At 44.8% G+C, this 19,833-nt stretch overlaps 1 protein-coding gene across 4 annotated transcripts in view; it reads right to left on the bottom strand.

The window, feature by feature from the left end:
• Nucleotides 1-19,833, bottom strand: part of ERP44 (endoplasmic reticulum protein 44) — a 127,425-nt gene that overhangs the window by 86,487 nt on the left and 21,105 nt on the right. For 2 of the 4 annotated variants that reach the window (XM_073332522.1, XM_073332523.1), the window contains exons 2-3: nt 18,515-18,587; nt 559-598 (exon numbers count right to left, since the gene is read on the bottom strand). In XM_073332522.1, the coding sequence (XP_073188623.1) occupies nt 559-598; nt 18,515-18,587 (113 nt within the window). Of the gene's footprint in view, nt 1-558; nt 599-18,514; nt 18,589-19,324; nt 19,490-19,833 lie in introns of those variants that run through there. The other 2 variants (XM_073332524.1, XM_073332525.1) reach the window with 2 other exon arrangements.

Here is a 19,833-nt window from a genome sequence, read left to right as displayed (position 1 = left end):
CATTTAAATAAGTGTTTTAAAAGTTTAACCAATCTACCCAAAAATGCCTTCCCTTCTCAACTGCACAAGTTTCAGCCTCATGACTCTTGTGATTTCATAATATCACTAATTTTCTACTTTGATAATCTTCCATAGTCAACAAGAGTTGATTTTCTAATGCAACTCTCCCATGCTTTCTTTCTTTTTTTTGGGTGGGGGGGGGGAGAAAGAGAAATAATATATTTTAGGCTATCATTCATTACAAAAGAGCTCAAAAACTTAAGAGGATTTTCCCCCTCGCAGAACAGCTTTATATAGAAGTTATGGCAATACTGATTAAATACTTACTGCCATTCACTATCATTAAGCTAAAGTTTTTTCCCTGTCAGATTCTCCTGATGAAGCACACTATACTGCATACATGTAAAGTATTTTTATATGAAAAACAATGAGAACTGGTTTTAAAAATGACAAGTATTGTATTTTTGATTAGAATGGTAAGACTTGTTACGATGGAAATTGTCCTATTCTAACATGCAGAGATTTTTAACGTGAAATAGAAAAGCTTTTGACACTTACCAATCAGCATAAAAATTAACTAAAGCAACGTCAGCATTGTCTGGAAAAAAAAAACAAAACATAAAACAATGTCATGTTGTAATGCAAACACTTGTTGCAGCACTTAAATCAGAGACTATCAACAAGAACAAGCATTTCCAGATTATGGAGATTACAATCTAGTGGCTGTTACAAATTGAGTGAATGGGATGTGTCAACTGAAATACTGCTATAAATGGATACAGTCTATATGGGAAGAGAAAGGGAAGGGGCTCCATTATGTCAAGTGTATTTACAATGTCAACAAGCTACATTTAGACAATTAGAGTTCAGTTCTTTGCATTCAATACAAATAATTAAACAACAAATCAATAACATTTAGCATCTGTGACAGATGAAAGTGAGAAGTTTCTGGACCTCTATCAGGTTGCTCCAAACCAAAGGATATAGTACTTATGAGGGATGTTGAATTACAGACAAAGACATACACATACACACGCAAAATGACAAGAACATTTAACATTTAGGTTGAAAAGTTGAGCACTCAAAAAGTTTAGGAAATGCCAGAATTAAGGTTGTCTGTGAAACCTTAATTTGGTCCCATTCTGTGTGCATTATGAAACAATCTTCTATAGATGAGCATATACTTTTTCTACAAACCCGTCTCATTCAGTGCACAGTCAACCTGTGGAACTCCTTGCCTGAGGAGGTTGTGAAGGCTAGGACTATAACAGGGTTTAAAAGAGAACTGGATAAATTCATGGAGGTTAAGTCCATTAATGGCTATTAGCCAGGATGGGAAAGGAATGGTGTCCCTATCCTCTGTTTGTCATAGGGTGGAGATAGATGGCAGGAGAGAGAGATCACTTGATCATTACCTGTTAGGTTCACTCCCTCTGGGGCACCTGGCATTGGCCACTGTTGGTAGACAGGATACTGGGCTGGATGGACCTTTGGTCTGACCCAGTATGGCCATTCTTATGTTCTTATGATGCTTACTTAATGAGCAGCAGTTCAATATTTTATTTTCTCCTCATTGTTCGATGTCTGGCCCTAGGCCTTATTTACTGCACAATATACAAATCCTGGTCTGAAGTCAGAATTATTAATTTCCTAATGAGCTTTTCTGTTATGCTCATCGCTATGGTATCCGAGTCTTAAAGCAGTTAATGTTGATGAACTCCAAAACTCCCCTGTGAAGTGAAGGGGAGATATCCCCATTTTACAGATGGAAAAGGGTTACAGAGAGATTAAGGTCAAAAGTAACCCCAAATTTTGGGTGCCCAGTTTGAGATGCCTAGGATCTTATTTGCTGTAGTACTTAGCATTATATAAGAACTTTATATGTCCAAAGCACAGCTCTCACTGACTTCAGTTGCAATGGAGCGTGCTCATCTCTTCTGCAAATGAGACTCCAGAGTCTCAAGGCAGGCACCCAGAAAAAAGAAACACATGATTACCGATCACTTGTAAAATGTGTGGTTTAAGTGATTTCCCTAGCACCACATAGGAACTCTGTGGCTGAGGCAGGGATAGAATCCAGTTGTGCAGGGCCTTAACCATGTTATCGTCCTTTCTCTTCCTGCAATCCCATTCTCATTCAGTACACACCTTCTAACTTCTGCAACAAGGAGGCAGCGGCCCTACAGACAAAAACCTCAATACACAAACCCAATTCATTTCCAGAGCATGGTCCATCTTGTGCACTGAAAGAGATAGGGTGCTGTGTAAAAATATATATTAATTTAATTCAAGACTATCATAATGCATATGTTCTAGGGAGCGAAATTAAAGTTGCACAGACAACCTTTATTCTGGAATTTCCTGAGTGCTCAGCTTTGCAACCAAAATGTTCATTCAGTATGGCTGTATGTATAATCTTCTAGGTTTTTAAAAAAACAAACTGAAGAAAAAACAAAGCCCATCATAGCTCAGTGGTTTGAGCATTGGCCTGCTAAACCCAGGGTTGTGAGTTCAATCCTTGAGGGAGCCATTCGGGGATCTGGGGCAAAAATTGGGGATCGGTCCTGCTTTGAGGAGAGGGTTGGACTAGATGACCTGCTGAGGTCCCTTCCAGCCCTGATATTCTATGATTCTATGTGGCATCATTTTGACATTCACATGGTTCAGCAGCAGGGTTAATGCTTTTTGATCCACCACACAGACCTCTGCTCCTGGAGCTGATGAAGTAAATGATAGTTATAGTACATGGTCATCCTCTGTGTGAACCAACATTAGAGGGGGATGAAATACTTGGGCAGTGGGTTTCACAGATACTTGCCAACAGCAGAACAGCGAGACTCAGGAATCCCCATTCCAGGTCTGCAGGAGTGTGTGCGCTCTAGTGGGCAGAGATAATTTTGTCTATTCTGCTCAAGCTTTAGCCCTTCGGTCCTGTCCCTTCCAGTCTGTCGCTGGCCTAGTTCTGTCTCTTCCCACCAATGGCTCCTCATCCAAGTCTTTTTACCCAGGCAGTCCTGGACTCCCCTAAGTACCAGTCTTCCCTCCCCACTTCCAGTGTCTCCCCCGAACACACACACTCCCCACTTCCAGTGTCCTCTCCCCAACTCCCATTGTTTCTTCCCACACCACACACAAACTCCCAGCCCAAGTCCCCTTGCCCAGCCAGTCCCAGTTCCCCCACTCCTAGCTCCTCATCCTGTCTCTGTGAACCAACTTGTGCCTGGCTCCCAATCTCTCCTACACCTCTCCTATTTCCAGTTTCCTTTGCCAATCAATCCCAGCTTCCTCCTCTCCTTCACATCCTGCCCAGTTCCTCATAAGGCTGGAAAGGAAGTATTTAACGTTAGAATTTGTACAAAACTTCCTTTTTTTTTTAACATGCTGTTAACATTATCCTACAGAGACAATCTTTTTGCTCACTCATATATGCACAAGAAGGCCCTTCTGGAGGAACTCAAGGCTGTGATTCACTTGTTTAACATAGCAGTTGAACTATGGACTTTGCACAAGGCAGTAGAGTAAGTTCTATTTGTTGACTTTTTGGATCAAAGATAGTGATAATCACTTCCATTTTGAACCTGTCTGGTCTCAGATAGAGGATTGAATTTTGCAACAGCAGACCTCTTTTGCGAGACAGAAACACTGGAAAGTCCAATGCTAGATTAATCAGACCTAAAAGCCATAGCCTCTTAAGTCAGAAAGAAACAAACAGTTATGATCTTTCCTTCTTATCCTTTGTACTGTCCTTGGGAGCAGTGGAAGAGGTGGGAAGACATAGCAAAGACACTTCCTAGCTTTGCAAGAGGTCATTCACCACCTCATATACTGGGTCCTGACAGAGAGAGAGACCACAGTGCACTTTACTGCTGTTTCTAGAGGCAAAGAGGTTAATAATCACCACCATCAAAATGATTTATAAGGGGTGAGGACGTTTCTAGGTGCAATTTCTACTTTGCTTAATCTGACTTTTGCCACGTAAGTCTTGCTGTTCATCTTCCCTTTAGCAGGCAGTGCACAAGGAGATAGGAAACTTTTGTTTCACCCAAGATAGTAGAAGTTAGTTTTCTCTGGGGTAAGGATGATCATGTTCTTCCTAGTTTATGTAAACTATACCAGACACTTTGACTATCAGAAATGAAACAAAACTTATCTATGGAAGAAACATTGCTCCAAGACCCCATGCGTTCTAGCTAGTGTATGCCGTTCTCTCCATATGGTACCTATTCCTTGGATTGAATTGGGACCCCAATGAGCCCCCTCCACTATCTCCAACTGGCATCTGACCTAAGGATAGCTCTGCCTGGTTCACTAATCGGTGGACCTGATTCTCTGCACTCACCAGTTGAAGGGATGGAAAATATACAATGGGACCTTGAACTCTGCCAATATATGTGATTAGGTGAAATATACAGGAGACAGCAGAATTACTGGATAGGTCTCATCAGAACTCTTTCATTGAAGCATGCCTCTGTATGAGATTAGCATTCCCAAAAGGCTTCAATCGGGATTGGATTTAGTTTCTTTGACACCACTAGTTTTCTATTATGGCTGTCATAAATATAAAGGGAAGGGTAAACCCCTTTGAAATCCCTCCTGGCCAGGGGAAAGCTCCTCTCACCTGTAAAGGGTTAAGAAGCTAAAGGTAACCTCGCTGGCACCTGACCAAAATGACCAATGAGGAGACAAGATACTTTCAAAAGCTGGGAGGAGGGAGAGAAACAAAGGGTCTGTGTCTGTCTGTAGTCGTTTTGGCCAGGGACAGAACAGGAATGGAGTCTTAGAACTTTTAGTAAGTAATCTAGCTAGGTATGTGTTAGATTATGATTTCTTTAAATGGCTGAGAAAAGAATTGTGCTGAATAGAATAACTATTTCTGTCTGTGTATCTTTTTTGTAACTTAAGGTTTTGCCTAGAGGGGTTCTCTATGTTTTTGAATCTAATTACCCTGTAAGATATCTACCATCCTGATTTTACAGGGGGGATTTCTTTATTTCTATTTACTTCTATTTTTTTATTAAAAGTCTTCTTGTAAAACACTGAATGCTTTTTCATTGTTTTCAGATCCAAGGGTTTGGGTCTGTGGTCACCTATGCAAATTGGTGAGGCTTTTTACCAAACCTTGTCCAGGAAGTGGGGTGCAAGGTTTTGGGAAGTATTTTGGGGGGAAGGACACATCCAAACAGCTCTTCCCCAGTAACCAGTATTAGTTTGGTGGTGGTAGCGGTCAGTCCAAGGATAACGGGGGTAATATTTCGTACCTTGGGGAAGTTTTGACCTAAGCTGGTAAAGATAAGCTTAGGAGGTTTTTCATGCAGGTCCCCACATCTGTACCCTAGAGTTCAGAGTGGGGGAGGAACCGTGACAATGGCTATCTTCACATTCTGTTAACATTGTTCTGAGATGAGACCTTCCTTGTACATGACATATTCATCACCATTCCAAGTCTGCGACTGAGTTCCCTGTCACCATCATGTACCCAAGCTGCTACAGAAAATGTATCACACTGTGCAATTGTGTCAAGCTCTCTCTGTGTGTAGATCCTTGATCAAGAAAGTTCTCAAGGAAGAGAGAAGTGAATTTCCTTTTTCCCCTGAAAGCCAGTATTTAATACTACCATGATCCTAGAAGAGACCCTAGAAATACATGTCAGATCAAATGGTAGTGACTGAAATCAGGAAAGGAAAAGAGCTGATATCCATAAGCAAAAACAAAGAATTGTTTGTGGGATAGTAAAATGGAAACGTGAAGTTAAGACTCTCTCAATAACTTGTTTAGATGGAGTCCTGCTCTGTTTGTTCCTAGTACTCTGAGCATACAAATACAAATTGGAGCAGGCTGTATTGCTTTGACCTAATGTAGATGATGGATTGTTTTATTCATATCCTGGCATTTGCATGGGTTGCTTGAGACTGGGAATTGAACAAAGCTGTTTCTGTGCTGGTGGTGGTCGTGATTATTATTTGTACTACCACAGTCCAGTAGCCCTACTCTTGCAAAACTCCACAGAGTACCTTCTCTGGACAGTGTCCAATGACCTCATTTTAACCAAAGCTGTAGGTGGCCCTTTGCTTTTGTGGTGGGGTAGGCTGCCCTTCAGGGCAGAAGGGCCTAGTGGTCAGCTCACCTCACCACTTGGCATGGTCTTTAAAGGATCTGGAAGGTCCAGCAGAGATATACAAGAACTTAAAGGCAGACAGAGAGGAAGTGTTCCCAGGAATAAGTAGTGATTGGGAAGAAGACAGGCACTGTTTCTTTGAGGGCCTGGGACCAAACAACTGGCAGAATGGGCAGGGCGAGGCTCCCTTCTTTCCTAACCAATCGGGGATCAACTAGGAGAAGGGGACCAGCATAAAGGCTGTCTCCTTCCTCAGAACATGGACATAAATCAGCAAGAAAGGCTGCCTCCTAAATCCTCAAAGCTAGGGGACTAACTGGAAAGGATGCTCAGCTGAAGGAAGCTAGCATAAGCCCTGCAGCTGGCTTAAACTATAAAACCAACTCCCAGAGAAAGGTGGGAGAGGGGGGGAAAGACTTCTGAATGAAGGAAGGAAATACTGAGTATGCTGAAAGCAAGGGGCCTAGGATACAACCTCTGTTCAAGAAAGAGAGCTGAGGGGGAACTCCTGTTAGAAAGAGGGAAATACTGACTGCTCCACACCAGAGAGGCTGTGTGAGATAGAATCCTAATCCCCAAGAGAGCTGAGGGGAAACTCCTGTTTAAAGGAGAGGGGTACTGACTATCTTAAGGCAAATAGCAGAGAGGCTGTTAGCAATACAGTCCAGCTGCTGCAGAGGGGAGCTGAGAGCAGCTTTGAGGAAGCACCTTTGTAGCTGGCCCCAGGAGAATCCTCAAGGCATCACAAAGTCAGGGCGAGTATAGCAGAGTCTGCAGATTTTGTGAAGATGCCGATACGCAAGGTAAAGGTAGGAACAACCCATGGAAAATGGTGGTGGGATTGAAGAAACAGTACTTAGCCACCCAAACAGGGTCAATGGGCTGGAACCAGGAGAGGTTGTATAGGTGTTAAGAATAAAAGAAGCCAAGAAAAGACAGTTACCTACCTTTTCGTAACTGTTGTTCTTCGAGATGTATTGTTCACGTCCATTGCAGTTAGGTGTGCACGCACTGCGTGCACGGACGTCGGAAACTTTTTCCCTTAGCAGCTCTCATCGGGATGGCGGGGAGACCCCTAGAGTAGCGCCCTCATGATTGTGTATATATTACCCTGCTGGCCCGACCCCCCTCGGTTCCTTCTTGCCATTGATTCCGACAGAGGGGAAGGGTGGTGGGTATTGTAATGAATGTGAACACCACATCTCGAAGAACAACAGTTACAAAAAGGTAGGTAACTGTCTTTTCTTCTTCGAGTGATTGTTCACATTCATTCCAATTAGGTGACTTCCAATCTTACCATAGGAGGAGGGTAGGAGTCATGGAACGATTGAGTGGAGAACAGCTCTGCCGACTGCTGCATCATCTATGGCCTGTTGGTTAACAGCATAGTGGGCTGTAAATGTGTGCATTGAAGACCAGGTGGCTGTTTTACATATCTCATGGATAGGGACCTGAGCCAGAAAGGCTGTCAAAGATGCCTGTGCTCTGGTTGAATGGGCTGTAATTGTTGGGGCTGGGACCTTACCAACTCATAGCATGCGCGAATGCAGTCTGCGATCCCGGATGATGTGTGTTACGCAGAGACAGGAAGACCCTTCATTTTGTCGGCTATGGTGACAAACAATTGGGTCAACTTGCGGAAAGGTTTCATTTGCTCTAGGTAGAAAGCCAGGGCTCTCTGGACATCCAGGATGTGTAGGCTGTGGTGTCTTGGGCTCGTGTAGGGTTTTGGAAAGAACACCAGTAAGCAAATGGCCTGACCCATGTGGAATTGGGAGACCATCTTGGGGAGAAATTTAGGGCGTGTCTAAGCTGTACCTTGTCCTTATGAAACACTGTGTAAGATGGTTCAGAGATGAGGGCTCTCAGCTCAGGACACCCTCCTTGCTGAAGTAATGGCCACCAGGAACACCACCTTCCAAGAAAGGTAGAGGAGGGAGCAAGTGGCCAGGGGCTCAAATGGTGAGCTCATGAGTTTGGAGAGGACCAAGTTTAAGTTCCAGATTGGGACAGGTGGGCGAGAATATGGGAACACCCTTTCCAGACCTTTGAGGAATCGCCCCACTATGGGATTAGAAAACACCAAGTGCCCAGACTCCCCTGGATGGAAAGCTGAAATGGCTGCCAGGTGTACTCTGATGGACGAAGGGGATAGACTCTGATGCTTAAGATGTAGGAGGTATTCTAGAATAACTGGGATGGTAGTCTGGAGCCGTTGAAGGTGCTTGGGTTCACACCAACAGGAAAACCTTTTCCATTTTGCCAGGTAGGTAGCTCTAGTGGAAGGTTTCCTACTGCTGAGGAGAATCTGTCTCACCGACAGAGCACTGTCTCTCCATGGAATTTAGCCACAGAGTTTCCATGCCGTGAGATGCAGAGATTGCAGGTTCGGGTGAAGGAGGCGCCCGTGGTCCTGTGTGATCAGGTCTCGGTGGAGAGGCACAGCGATTGGGGCGTCCACGGACAGCTCTATAAGGATTGCATACCAATGCTGTCAGGGCCAAGATGGGGTGATCATGATTACCATCGCCCTGTCTCTGCGAATTTTGAGGAGGACCCGGTGGACAAGCGGGATGGGGGGGGAAGGCGTACTTCAGACCCTGGCCCCATGGTATTAAGAATGCATCAGCGACTGAGCCTGGACTGTGGTTTTGGAATGAGCAGAACTGAGGGCACTGACTATTGCTCTTGGTGGCAAAGAGGTCTACTTGGGGATAACCCCACTTCTGGAAGACTGACTGTATGATGTCTGACCTGATTGACCACTCGTGCATGTGGTAAGATCTGCTGAGGCGATCCGCAAGCTTGTTCTGCACTCCTGGGAGGTAGGATGCTTTGAGTTGAATGGATCGGGCTATACAGAAGTCCCAGAGAAGAAGAGTCTTGCAGCAGAGAGGTGAGGAGTGGGGTCTACCTTGTTTGTTTATATAGAACACGGTGGTGGTGTTGTCTGTCAGGACTGTCACGCTGTGATCTTGTAATGTGGCATGAAAGGTTTGGCAGGCCAGACGAACCGCCCTGAGCTCCTTCAGGTTGATATGGAGAGGTATCTCATCCCTCGACCACAAGCCTTGTGTCCTCAGGTACCCTAAGTGTGTGCCCCAGACCAGATCTGACATGTCTGTTACGAACATCAGAGAAGGTTGGGGCTTGGCGAAGGGGACCCCTGCACAGACCACTGGTCGGTCCAGCCACCAGTGCAGGGATTGTAGCACCTGACCTGGGATTGTCACCACGAAGTCCAGGGGATCTCTGTATGGACGGTAAGACAGTGCGAGCCACGCTTGTAAGGGTTCAGAGTAATAGCCCTGTTAGTCTGTATTCACAAAAAGAAAAGGAGTACTTGTGGCACCTTAGAGACTAACCAATTTATTTGAGCATAAGCTTTCGTGAGCTACAGCTCACTTCATCGGATGCATACTGTGGAAAGTGTAGAAGATATACACACAAAGCATGAAAAAAATCCCTCTCCCCACCTCATTCTCCTGCTGGTAATAGCTTATCTAAAGTGATCACTCTCCTTACAATGTGTATGATAATCAAACCAATTTATTTGAGCATAAGCTTTCGTGAGCTACATTATCATACACATTGTAAGGAGAGTGATCACTTTAGATAAGCTATTACCAGCAGGAGAGTGGGGTGGGGGAAGGTATTTTTTTCATGCTTTGTGTGTATAAAAAGATCTTCTACACTTTCCACAGTATGCATCCGATGAAGTGAGCTGTAGCGCACGAAAGCTTATGCTCAAATAAATTGGTTAGTCTCTAAGGTGCCGCTTGTAAGGATCTTAGTCTCAGTCAGGCATGCTTAACCACGTACGTGCATGCTGCCATATGTCTTATCAGCTGTAGGTGATACCTGACCGTGGTAGTGGGATATCAAAGCATTGTATTTACTATCTGCTCTATGGCCTGGAAGGCTCACTTTTGCCTGTATCGAGTCCAGGAATGCCCCTATGAACTCTAACCTTTGGGTGATATGAGAGAAGATTTGGGCACATTGAGGAGGAGCCCCAGCCTGTGAAACGTGTCCATGGCCATCATCACGTGGGACTGAACCTCTTCAGTATGGGTACACTTGAACCTGCCTTTTCCGCAGGAAGGCTGCCACCACCGACATCCATTTAGTGAACTCTTGGGTGGCTGTGGAGAGGCCGAATGGGAGAACCGTGAACTGGTAGTGATGCTGGTTTATAGAAAACCGGAGGAAGCGTCGGTGCACCGGATGAATAGCGATATGAAAGTATGCGTCCTTCATGTCGAGGGCAGCATACCAATCCCTCAGCTCCAAAGATGGAATAATAGTCCTCAGGGAGACCATGTGGAATCGGAGTTTGACCACAAATTTGTTGAGTCCGCAAAGGTCTAAAATGGGTCAAAGACCCCCTTTTGCCTTGGAGATTAGAAAGTAATGGGAGTAAAACCTCTTTCCCCATAGCTTCTGCGGAACCTCCCCCAGCGCACCTATCTTGAGGAGCAAACGAACCTCCTGCATAAGAAGCTGTTCATGAAAGGGGTCCCTGAAGAGGGATGCAGAAGGTGGGTGGGAGGGAGGGGAGGAGGAAAACTGAAGAGCGTATCCCACCTGTACCGTGTGTAGGACCTATCAGTCCGACGTTATATGGGACCACACACGATAGAAGTGGGATAATCGGTTTAAAAACCATGGGGATGGATCCTGGAACTGGGTTGGTACACTGTCCTCGGGCACACCCTCAAAACCCTTGCTTGTTTCCAGGTTGGGGCTTATTCTGGCCCTGGTCAGGCGTGTTGTTCTGTCTGCACTGTTATTTCTGCCCCGCCTCCGATATGGCTCCTGCCTGGGTTGGGGTAGATACTGTCCCTGCTGCAGAGGCTGAGGCTTGAAGGGCTTTCTCTGGGTTGCCAGCATATGCATCCCTAGGGACTTCAGCATGGTCCTAGAATCCTTGAGGCCATGCAGCCTGGAGTCTGTTTGCTCCAAGAAAATGCCCGAACCTTCAAAAGGAAGGTCTTGGACGGTATTCTGGACCTCTGAAAGGAGGCCTGACGCCTGGAACCATGCTGAGCGTCGCATGACTACCTCTGATGCAATGGCTCTGGCCGCAGCATCCGCTGAATCGAGGGAGGCTTGCAAGGAAGTCTTAGCCACCACCTTCCCTTCCTCGATTAAAGCCGCAAACTCAGGGTGTGCGTCCTGGGGCAGGCGATCCTTAAACTTGGACACTGCTGTCCAAGAGTTGAAGTTGTGACTATTGAGGATTGCCTGTTGGTTGGCTATGCGTAGCTGGAGGTCCCCAGAGGAGTAGACCTTTCTACCGAAAAGGTCCAAACACTTAGCTTCCTTGGCCTTGGGGGACGAGGCTTGTTGGCTGTGTCATTCCCTTTCGTTGACTGCTGAAACGATTAGGGAACAAGGAGTTGAATGGCAGAACAGGAACTTGTAGCCCTTGGAAGGGGTGAAATATTTCCTTTCTACCCCCTAACCGTTGGCATGACGGAGGCCGGGGTCTGCCAAATAGTGTTGTAGTCGGACTATATGATCTTTATGAGAGGGAGCGCGATTCTGGAGGGACCCTCAGGGGCCAGAATGTCCACCATGGGATCCTCGTGCTTGACTGTTTCTTCCACCTGAAGGCCCATATTGAGGGCGATTCTGAGGAGCAGCTCCTGGTGAGCCCTGTGGTCTACTGGTGATGGTCCTGAGCCTGACGTACCTGCCACAGCCTTGTCTGGGGAAGAGGAGGAAGTGAGGTGCTGTTGGTTGTCCTCATCTAGACCCTCCTGTGTGTCCCCATAGGCCTGGGTCACTTCAGCGCCCTGCGGGGCTGGCACCTCTCGAGGTGTCCCAGAGCATGGCACCGTCTCGGGTATTGGGCCTAGGGGTGCTGGTTGCTCGTGAGTCCAGGGGTGGCATACAGAGAGTGGCTTCCCTTGTCCTTGATGGGTGCCTGTGTGGCATGGCATCGCCTAGATTGTCCAGACCTAGATGCTCTGGAGAAAATGCCCTGTTGCTGGTGGTAAGCCCAAGGGGTCCAGAAGGGCCACTGACCCAGAGGCGCCCATTGCGGCTGCCAGGATGGTTGGGATTCTCTGCTAGCTATTGTTCTATGTCTACTATAGCTAGAAAGCGACCGGAGTCGGCCTTGGATCCAGAGGACGCTGACTGACAGGACCAGGGCGGTGCCAAACGTGAGTGGTCGCAGGGTGCCAGGCTGACTGGGACCGTGAACAGTACTGGGAGTCTTGGGACCAATGTCTTGCACTCGGTGCCGGTGACATCGGTGCCAGGCTACCGATGGTGTCAGGGACCAGCGTGCAGTCGCCGCGGGCGGTGCTGGCTGGTTCGCCTCCGGTGCTGTAACCTCACACTGGGTCATGGGTGCCAGGGAATAATAGGACACCGAACTCGACCGGAAGCAGTGCTGAGACAGTGACCTACAGCGGTGCACCATTGCCGGCTTCCCTCTGGACGGAGATCTTTTGCTGCCTCGAAAGTGTTGGGTGCGGAGGGGTGTTCAAGGACCTTCTCCAGCCCTTCGTCGGCACTAAACTCAATGGGTACTGGACTCAAGGGAGCCTGTGGCACCGGAGTCGACGGTGCCGGGTCTTGGCTCAGGCCCGCAATGTGTCTTTGTGTGCTGGGAGCGTCTTTGAGGTGGCTTAGCCGCTCTCTGGGGAGAGCGCCCTCTTTCCCCTTCCTTGTGCCGCTTAGTCGGTGCCGGCGAAGTTGACCAGTGCCGAAGTTTGTTGCCCTGTCTCGGTGCTGATAATTTATGGTGCCTGGGCGGTGCTGGGTCGCGCATGGATGCCAGGGCACTTCGCACCGAGTACGCCAGGGCCAGTGCCGGTCGGTCAGAGGCTGTACCACGGCCTCCATGAGCAACTGCTTAAGGTGAAAATCTCTTTCTTGGTGCTCGACTTAAAGGCCTTGCAGATCTTGCAGCACTCTGCCTGACGAGATTCTCCCAGACACCGGAGACAGGAGTCGTGGGGGTCGCTCTTGGGCATAGACTTGCGGCACGTGGCACAAGCTTTAAAACCCTGGGCTTTCGGCATGCCCCACAGCCCAAGGCTGGTGCTGGAAGTAGCTTCCAGACACCTGCGACAATGGATTTCTAACTACTGATAACTAACTGATAACTATGCATGAAAAGCTAAGTGATCGCAAGCAAGAGAGAGAACATTCCAACGCCGCTACGGACAGTAAGGAGGAACTGAAGGGCGGGGGGGGGTCAGGCCGGCAGGGTAATATATACACCACCATGAGGGTGCAACTGTAGGGGGCTCCCCTGCCGTCCCAACGGGAGCTGCTAAGGGAAAAAGTTTCCGACTTCCGTGCATGTGGCACGCGCACACCTAATTGGAAAGGCCGTGAACAATCACTCGAAGAAGACAGACAAGTTCCAGACAGAGGCTGGGAGACAGTCTTGAAGTTTCCTATTTTCTGGCCTTTTCTGTTAACCCCAGAAGGGGAATGGACTGGGCAGTGACCTGGCTGGAGGGCCACATAAAACAACAGATCATTGTGGAGCCAGAACAGCTAAAGGGAGCATTAGAATCCCTGCAGTATTGCACCTGAACACAAGGAGATGATCTGGAGGCGAGTGGCTCAAGCACACTCCCAAACTGAAAAAAGCTGGCACCAAATCGTATGTGTGTCTCTCCCCAACTCTAGATAGGGCCAGTTGGGAGTCATGCAGATCACTCTGACGGAACTGAGGGCAGCTACAGCCCTCACCTCAGCACCCTGTACTTGTTCTAGCTCCCAACAACAGAGAAGTATTTTCTCCTGTTGTACTTCAGGGACTGCTTCAGTTTGCCACATGATCTATATTCCTTTACACAGTGTCTGGGAGGAGCCAGAATTGTAAATTGACATTTCTGATGACTCTGTTTCAGTTTTCCATAGTTTCCCATTGTATCACTAAGACAGCTGGTAAATAACGGGCATCTGTATTGCACCTGAAGGACCAAAGTCCCACAAAACAGATTTGTATCTTCTTATATTTTTCAGACAGATACACGTAGGCCATGGGCGTTTTAGGTTGAGAGGATCATACTTGCAATACTATTCACCAACATTAGTACTGCTTGTGAATGCATGTGGAGGGACTAAAGGCACCAGTGCCAGTTTGTTTTTGCACCGGAGTTGACAGGGGTTGAGTTGGCCTCATGCCATCTGAAATTTTTCATGACCACAGGAAAGGGCTGAGGTGATGCCTGCCTGGACTTGGCATCTATGTTAGGACCTATATATTAAGGAGAGTACTGTGGTTTAAAAATCTTCCCCAGTTCAAAATGCTAAGTCCCTGACCATTGGGGAAGAGAGCTATCACCATCAGTAGTCACACCAGATTTAATTTGTACTGGTGCATGCTGAGGAAACTCCTAGACTTATAATATGGAGGTAGGAGAGCTAGAAAGAAAGAAATGGTGGGGAAAGAGGCCCCTTTACTGTTTACTTTTCCTTCCACATCTTGGCTACTTGCCCCTCTCATCACTTCATTGCCAGCTACTATGGGGGGGGGTTGAGGGGGAGGGGTGGAATGGAGTTGGTAGTGAGGCGTGGCAATTGCAGCAGAAGCCAGGAACTATAACCTGGACATTAGGGCATGGCAACCCACAGCAGAAGGTGGTGACAAGATGTAGCTGTAACTTTTCTATGGCTCTGTAGATGTCCTCCTAGGTATAGTGTCACAGCACTTGATACCCTGCCTAAAATAATCTGTCCTTAATGCTTTGAAATCAAAATTATATAATATAATTTGATTCCCTAATGCTGATTTGGACAGCTGGCCTTCTTCCTGAGGGGAAGAATCATTTCCTGTGTTTGGTTATATATGTGCACACCTAGAGAAATCAACATACATCTGTGGCTTAGTCTTTTCTGCAGTGATCTGCCAAACTGTACTCTGTGAATGTGAGCAGGGCTCTGCTGCTTTATTTCTTCTTATAATTCTGCTTCTGAGAGGGCCTGCAAAAATAGGCTCATAATTAATAAATGAGCGTGACCTTGGTAACTACCATCTGGTAAATTACATATTTACCTCTAGCAAAATAATGGAACAAATACTGAGGGGAAAAAAATCACTAACTATTTAAGCACAATAGCACTATAGTCAACAAGCAGCACTAGTTTACCAAGAAAAAAAACCTTGAGACTATAGACAACAAGCAGCACTAGTTTACCAAGAAAAAAAACCTTGAGACACAAGCCAGATTGTAATTTTTTCTAAAACCAAAGTTACTACATGAGACAAGGTGGATGAGGGAATATCTTTTATTGGACCAACTTCCGTTGGTGAGAGATACAACCTTTCAAGCCACGCAGAGCTCTTCTTCAGGTCAGAGTTACTACATGAACAGAATACAAAGTGGATTTTAAAAATGCATTTAAATAGTGTTTTCTTGAAATCTTACTCTCAAAATTAATTAAAATTGGCTTGGATATGAAGACTCAGATTGAAACTGACTGATAGACTAAAAACAAAAAATGATAAAATGCAAGGTATTGAATATACTCTTGGGGGAATTCTGCACTACTGTGCAATGCAGAATTTGTGCAGAATTAATGTTCTACACAGAATTTCATTTTCCCCTGCAGAATTGGTGCTGCAGAGCTGCTGGCCACCACTAGGGGTGGCTGAACAGAGCAGAGCCTGGCTCTCCAGCTTGCAAATACAGGTTACTGCCAGAGGGAAGGGGAGCTGGAGGATTCCGGGCAGCTGCAGTTCCCAGCATGTCTTGAAGGAAGGAGACAGTGTGTAGGAAACTGCATACATGACCAGGATCCAACATCTGGCTGTTTCTTTCTCTGGGGGTAAGGGGTTTGGGTGTCTGGGCTGAGGTGGGAGGACGGGACACACCCCACGGCTGGACTCTGGGACGGAGGTAGGAGGCTGCGGTGTCTGGGCTGGGGGGGGGGGGGGACCCTGCAGATGGGCTCAGGGTAGCAGGGAGAGTGGGTTTCTGGGATCGGAGAGGCAGAGCTTTCCCCCAAGAAGTACCCAACAAAAGCACAACAGAGAAACAGGAACCGGGTTGTCATAGGTGTTTCTTTAACTCTCTACTCCTAGGAGAATCTTTTTTGTTCTCTGTATTGTTACGGACATATTGATTGACTGGTATATTTAAATAAATCACCAAAATAATTGAAACTGATGTGATGATATTTTGTTTTTTGACAAATAAAATATGCAGAATTTTAAAATATTTTGGGCAGAATTTTTAATTTTTTGGTGCAGAATTCCTCTGGGAGTATGAATTGAAGAGGGTGGGGGAACAAAGTGTCCATAGGATACTGCAGAGATAAGTGTGAGGTTTGGCCTTATTTAAGATTTTCTCTAATTATCTTTGTGTCTATATGGTGTTAAATAGGCTAAAGAACATTCACAGAAGATGTAGGAATTTAAGCTGGCCCAAAGAATCATGAAGTACTTATTGATAAGGGTAATAGGATGAAATTAAGAAAATGACCATTTAAAATGTATATTAGGAAAAAATGATGAATGTCCTTGGAAAAGGGCTTCCATCATTTCCATTGTCAGATTACCACTTAAGAAATTTAAAACTAGACTGGCCAATTCAGAATCATACAGTTACTATACGAAACAATCCTGCAGTACCATACAACCTTTTTATTTTACAGTTCTAACGTCTGGTATTAAAAAGCCACTTTACTTTACCTATTTGAAGTGTACAGAAAAATTTAGTCAGGCAAAACAAAGTCAAAGTTTACCCCTAGGCAAACTGGGTATTTATTAGATTCTAGATGAAGACTGTTCATGCAAGGAACATCATCTGACTGCATAAAGCAAACACAATAAGACAGCAATAACTGATTTGTCAATTTGTCTGTGTATTTCAAATTGGGTGAATAACTGTGGTGTCTGGATATCACTTACAAGAATAAAAGCATAATTTATCCAAGAAAGACTACTAGGATCTTTTGCAGGTTTCAGCTGCTTGATGATCTCTCTCAAACATTTTATTGACAGATTTTTCTTATATAAAATCTTCCTGTGATACCCTGGCACCCCCTTATTCACCACGGTCATGTAATTAAGATGTTTTACACAAAGTATGCATTGTTGTGAGGTATCATTCTAAAAGTCTTGATCTGCTAAACATTAATATCTTGTTGGACTGTATGTGCTATCGTCGTATGTGAAGCTATGAAGTTTGGCTATGTATGTGAAACATGTTGTGAGGTTGAACACACCCACAAGCAGCCTTTCCGGTACAATAGTAAAAAGGTCAAACAATGTTAATGGCTTATTGAGGAAATGCACACAAGCAAAGGATTACCCCAGGAACTGTGTACAATAGAAACCTCTCAGAGATAGCTCTACACAATGGGAACGGTTTGATTCATGTCACAGCAAAAGAGCTTTCCAAAAAGTGGGAAGAAGATATAAAAGGGGAACATAACATAATGATGGTACCTCACTCTCCCTACAACACCACAGCTGGAAAGACCTGAGGAACAAACACTGAACTGGGGGATGTGATAGTCCCAGGCTAAAGGGATTTCTAGTCTGTGTATTAAAACCTGGGAAACCCAAGCTGCAAAGCAAAGGCAGCTTGTGCCTCAAGAATCTGCCAGCCTGTTTATCACTCAGGGTGAGAATTTGCTAATTCATCTCCAACCTATCTAGTATGCTAAACTCAGTTTGTGTTTTTGTTTATTTACTCGGTAATCTGCTTAGATCTGTTTGCTATCACTTATAATCACTTGAAATCTATCTTTTTATAGATAATAAACTTATTTTATATTTTAATCCAAACCAGTGTGAGTTTGACTAAGGTATCTGGGGAAAATCTCAGCTCATTTACCACAAGCTATGCATGGTCCTCTTCATATTGAGGGAGAGACGGACCGGGTATTAAACCCGTATACTGGCCAGGGCAGGACAGTACTGCTCTGGGGTCCTAGGCTGGTGGTTAGAGAGCCTGCATGTAACTGCAGGTGGGTGTGTCCTTACTTGTGTGAATGCTGGTGAAAGTGCAAGCTTGGAGTACTTTGCAGCTTGTCACAGCAGCTCAGTGTGAGAGGGAGCCCAGGCTGGTGGGTCAGAGGGCTCAGTGGTACCCCAGTTCCAGGTGGCACCCTGGGGGGAACCCGTCACACTTCCCACATTCACTAATAATGTATTCATTTCAGACATCAAGTTTTTTCTTAGTTTCTTAAGATCCTAATTTAAACAACAGCAAGATCATTTTCAAAGTAACCCTTCCGTTCAGAGAACCAATTCTGGGCAAAGACACTGACAAAAGTGTAATACTTAACACTTCTATTTATATAGCAATTTTCAAAGCACCGGTCAAAAGTTAATCTGACAATAACCCATGTTTTACACACAAGTAAAGAACAGTTGTAGACACATGCAAAGACAAGAAGTTTCAAAGTACTTACTTAAAATGTCATCTATATTGCCACTATCTAGACTTGTTATTTCACTTCTTGCTGGATTCAGAAGCCACGATACCTGTAAAAAAAAAACAAAAAACAAAAAACAGGTTTTAAATCTATATTTAACATTTATAATGTTTCAACATTGAGAAATAACGTATCTCACAGATTTTAAATATCATAGGTTAAAAATGACAATACATAACATAGCAAAAATTCAAGTAGTTTCAGAAAAAGGCACTACAAATTTGTAATTAAACTTTATTTACATATGTATAAATCCCTCGTGCAGTTAAAGTATTATCTGGTTATAACCTATTCAATTTTTCTCCCTTTTCTTTCAGTTCTAAATACGTTCAGTAAATATTACCGGTAATTTCTATGCCTTGAAGAAAAAAAAAATCTCTATTCAGAAATTTACATTTTTAAAAACAGAAGACCAGTCCATTTACTCCTAGCAGTGAAATGAAAGCCACATATTAGCAATCCAATTGTCTTACTCCACAGAGAAAGATTTAGGAGTACAGTGTTAGCACCATCTAAGAGTTTTCAGCTAAGAGGGTTTTTTTGTTTGTTTGTTTCGGTTTTTTTAAATTGCAGTTGTGCCCAGCTAAACTAGCTTGTTTTCATACCCTCATTTTCTATGGTTCCTCACATCTCTTCAGTCCTTGAATGCAATGACATTCAATTGTATTAAACGTTTACAGAACCTATCACCATGACCGTTAGAGGCTTCAATTATAAAATTAAGTTACATATCTGGACTCATTGTAATTACTATGGCAATACCAAGTTCTATCCACATTTACTTACCATTTGTTTTAAAAAAGAGTCTAATAGCGTGATTAGCAGTTAAATGTAGAAAAAACATTTCAAGGCAGACAAGATATAATCAATAACAGATGAGGTTTTGGGTATCACATTGCCTTCCATTCTCCTCTCTGCAAAGATTAAGATTCCTTTGTGGTGCACGGAAATCTGGAAGGTAGAGAGGGGGCAAAAGCACCAAAGGAAAATGTATGAGAACTAGACAGTTTCACTTGCAGCTATGTGAAGAAACCACACTAGCTTATCAATTTCACTTTTCGTGCATAGATACAGGGGCTGAATGGTCTCCTGCATAGGCCATTCCTAAAGCAGAAATCAGCCATCACAGAAGGGAAGGTGGAATAGAAGACAAGACACACCACAGATAAATCTTCACTAATAAAATAGGAGAAATTTAACCACAGGATAACTAATGCTCGTTAGCTATCCCACTGTAAAAACATAGTGGAGACAAGACACTGTCCTTTTATCACAATGTAAATGAGGCAAGGTCA

The sequence above is a fragment of the Lepidochelys kempii genome, chromosome 2 (genome assembly GCF_965140285.1).
Source record: "Lepidochelys kempii isolate rLepKem1 chromosome 2, rLepKem1.hap1, whole genome shotgun sequence".
Lineage (NCBI taxonomy): Eukaryota > Metazoa > Chordata > Testudines > Cheloniidae > Lepidochelys > Lepidochelys kempii.
This window is presented reverse-complemented; position numbering and strand designations above follow the sequence as displayed.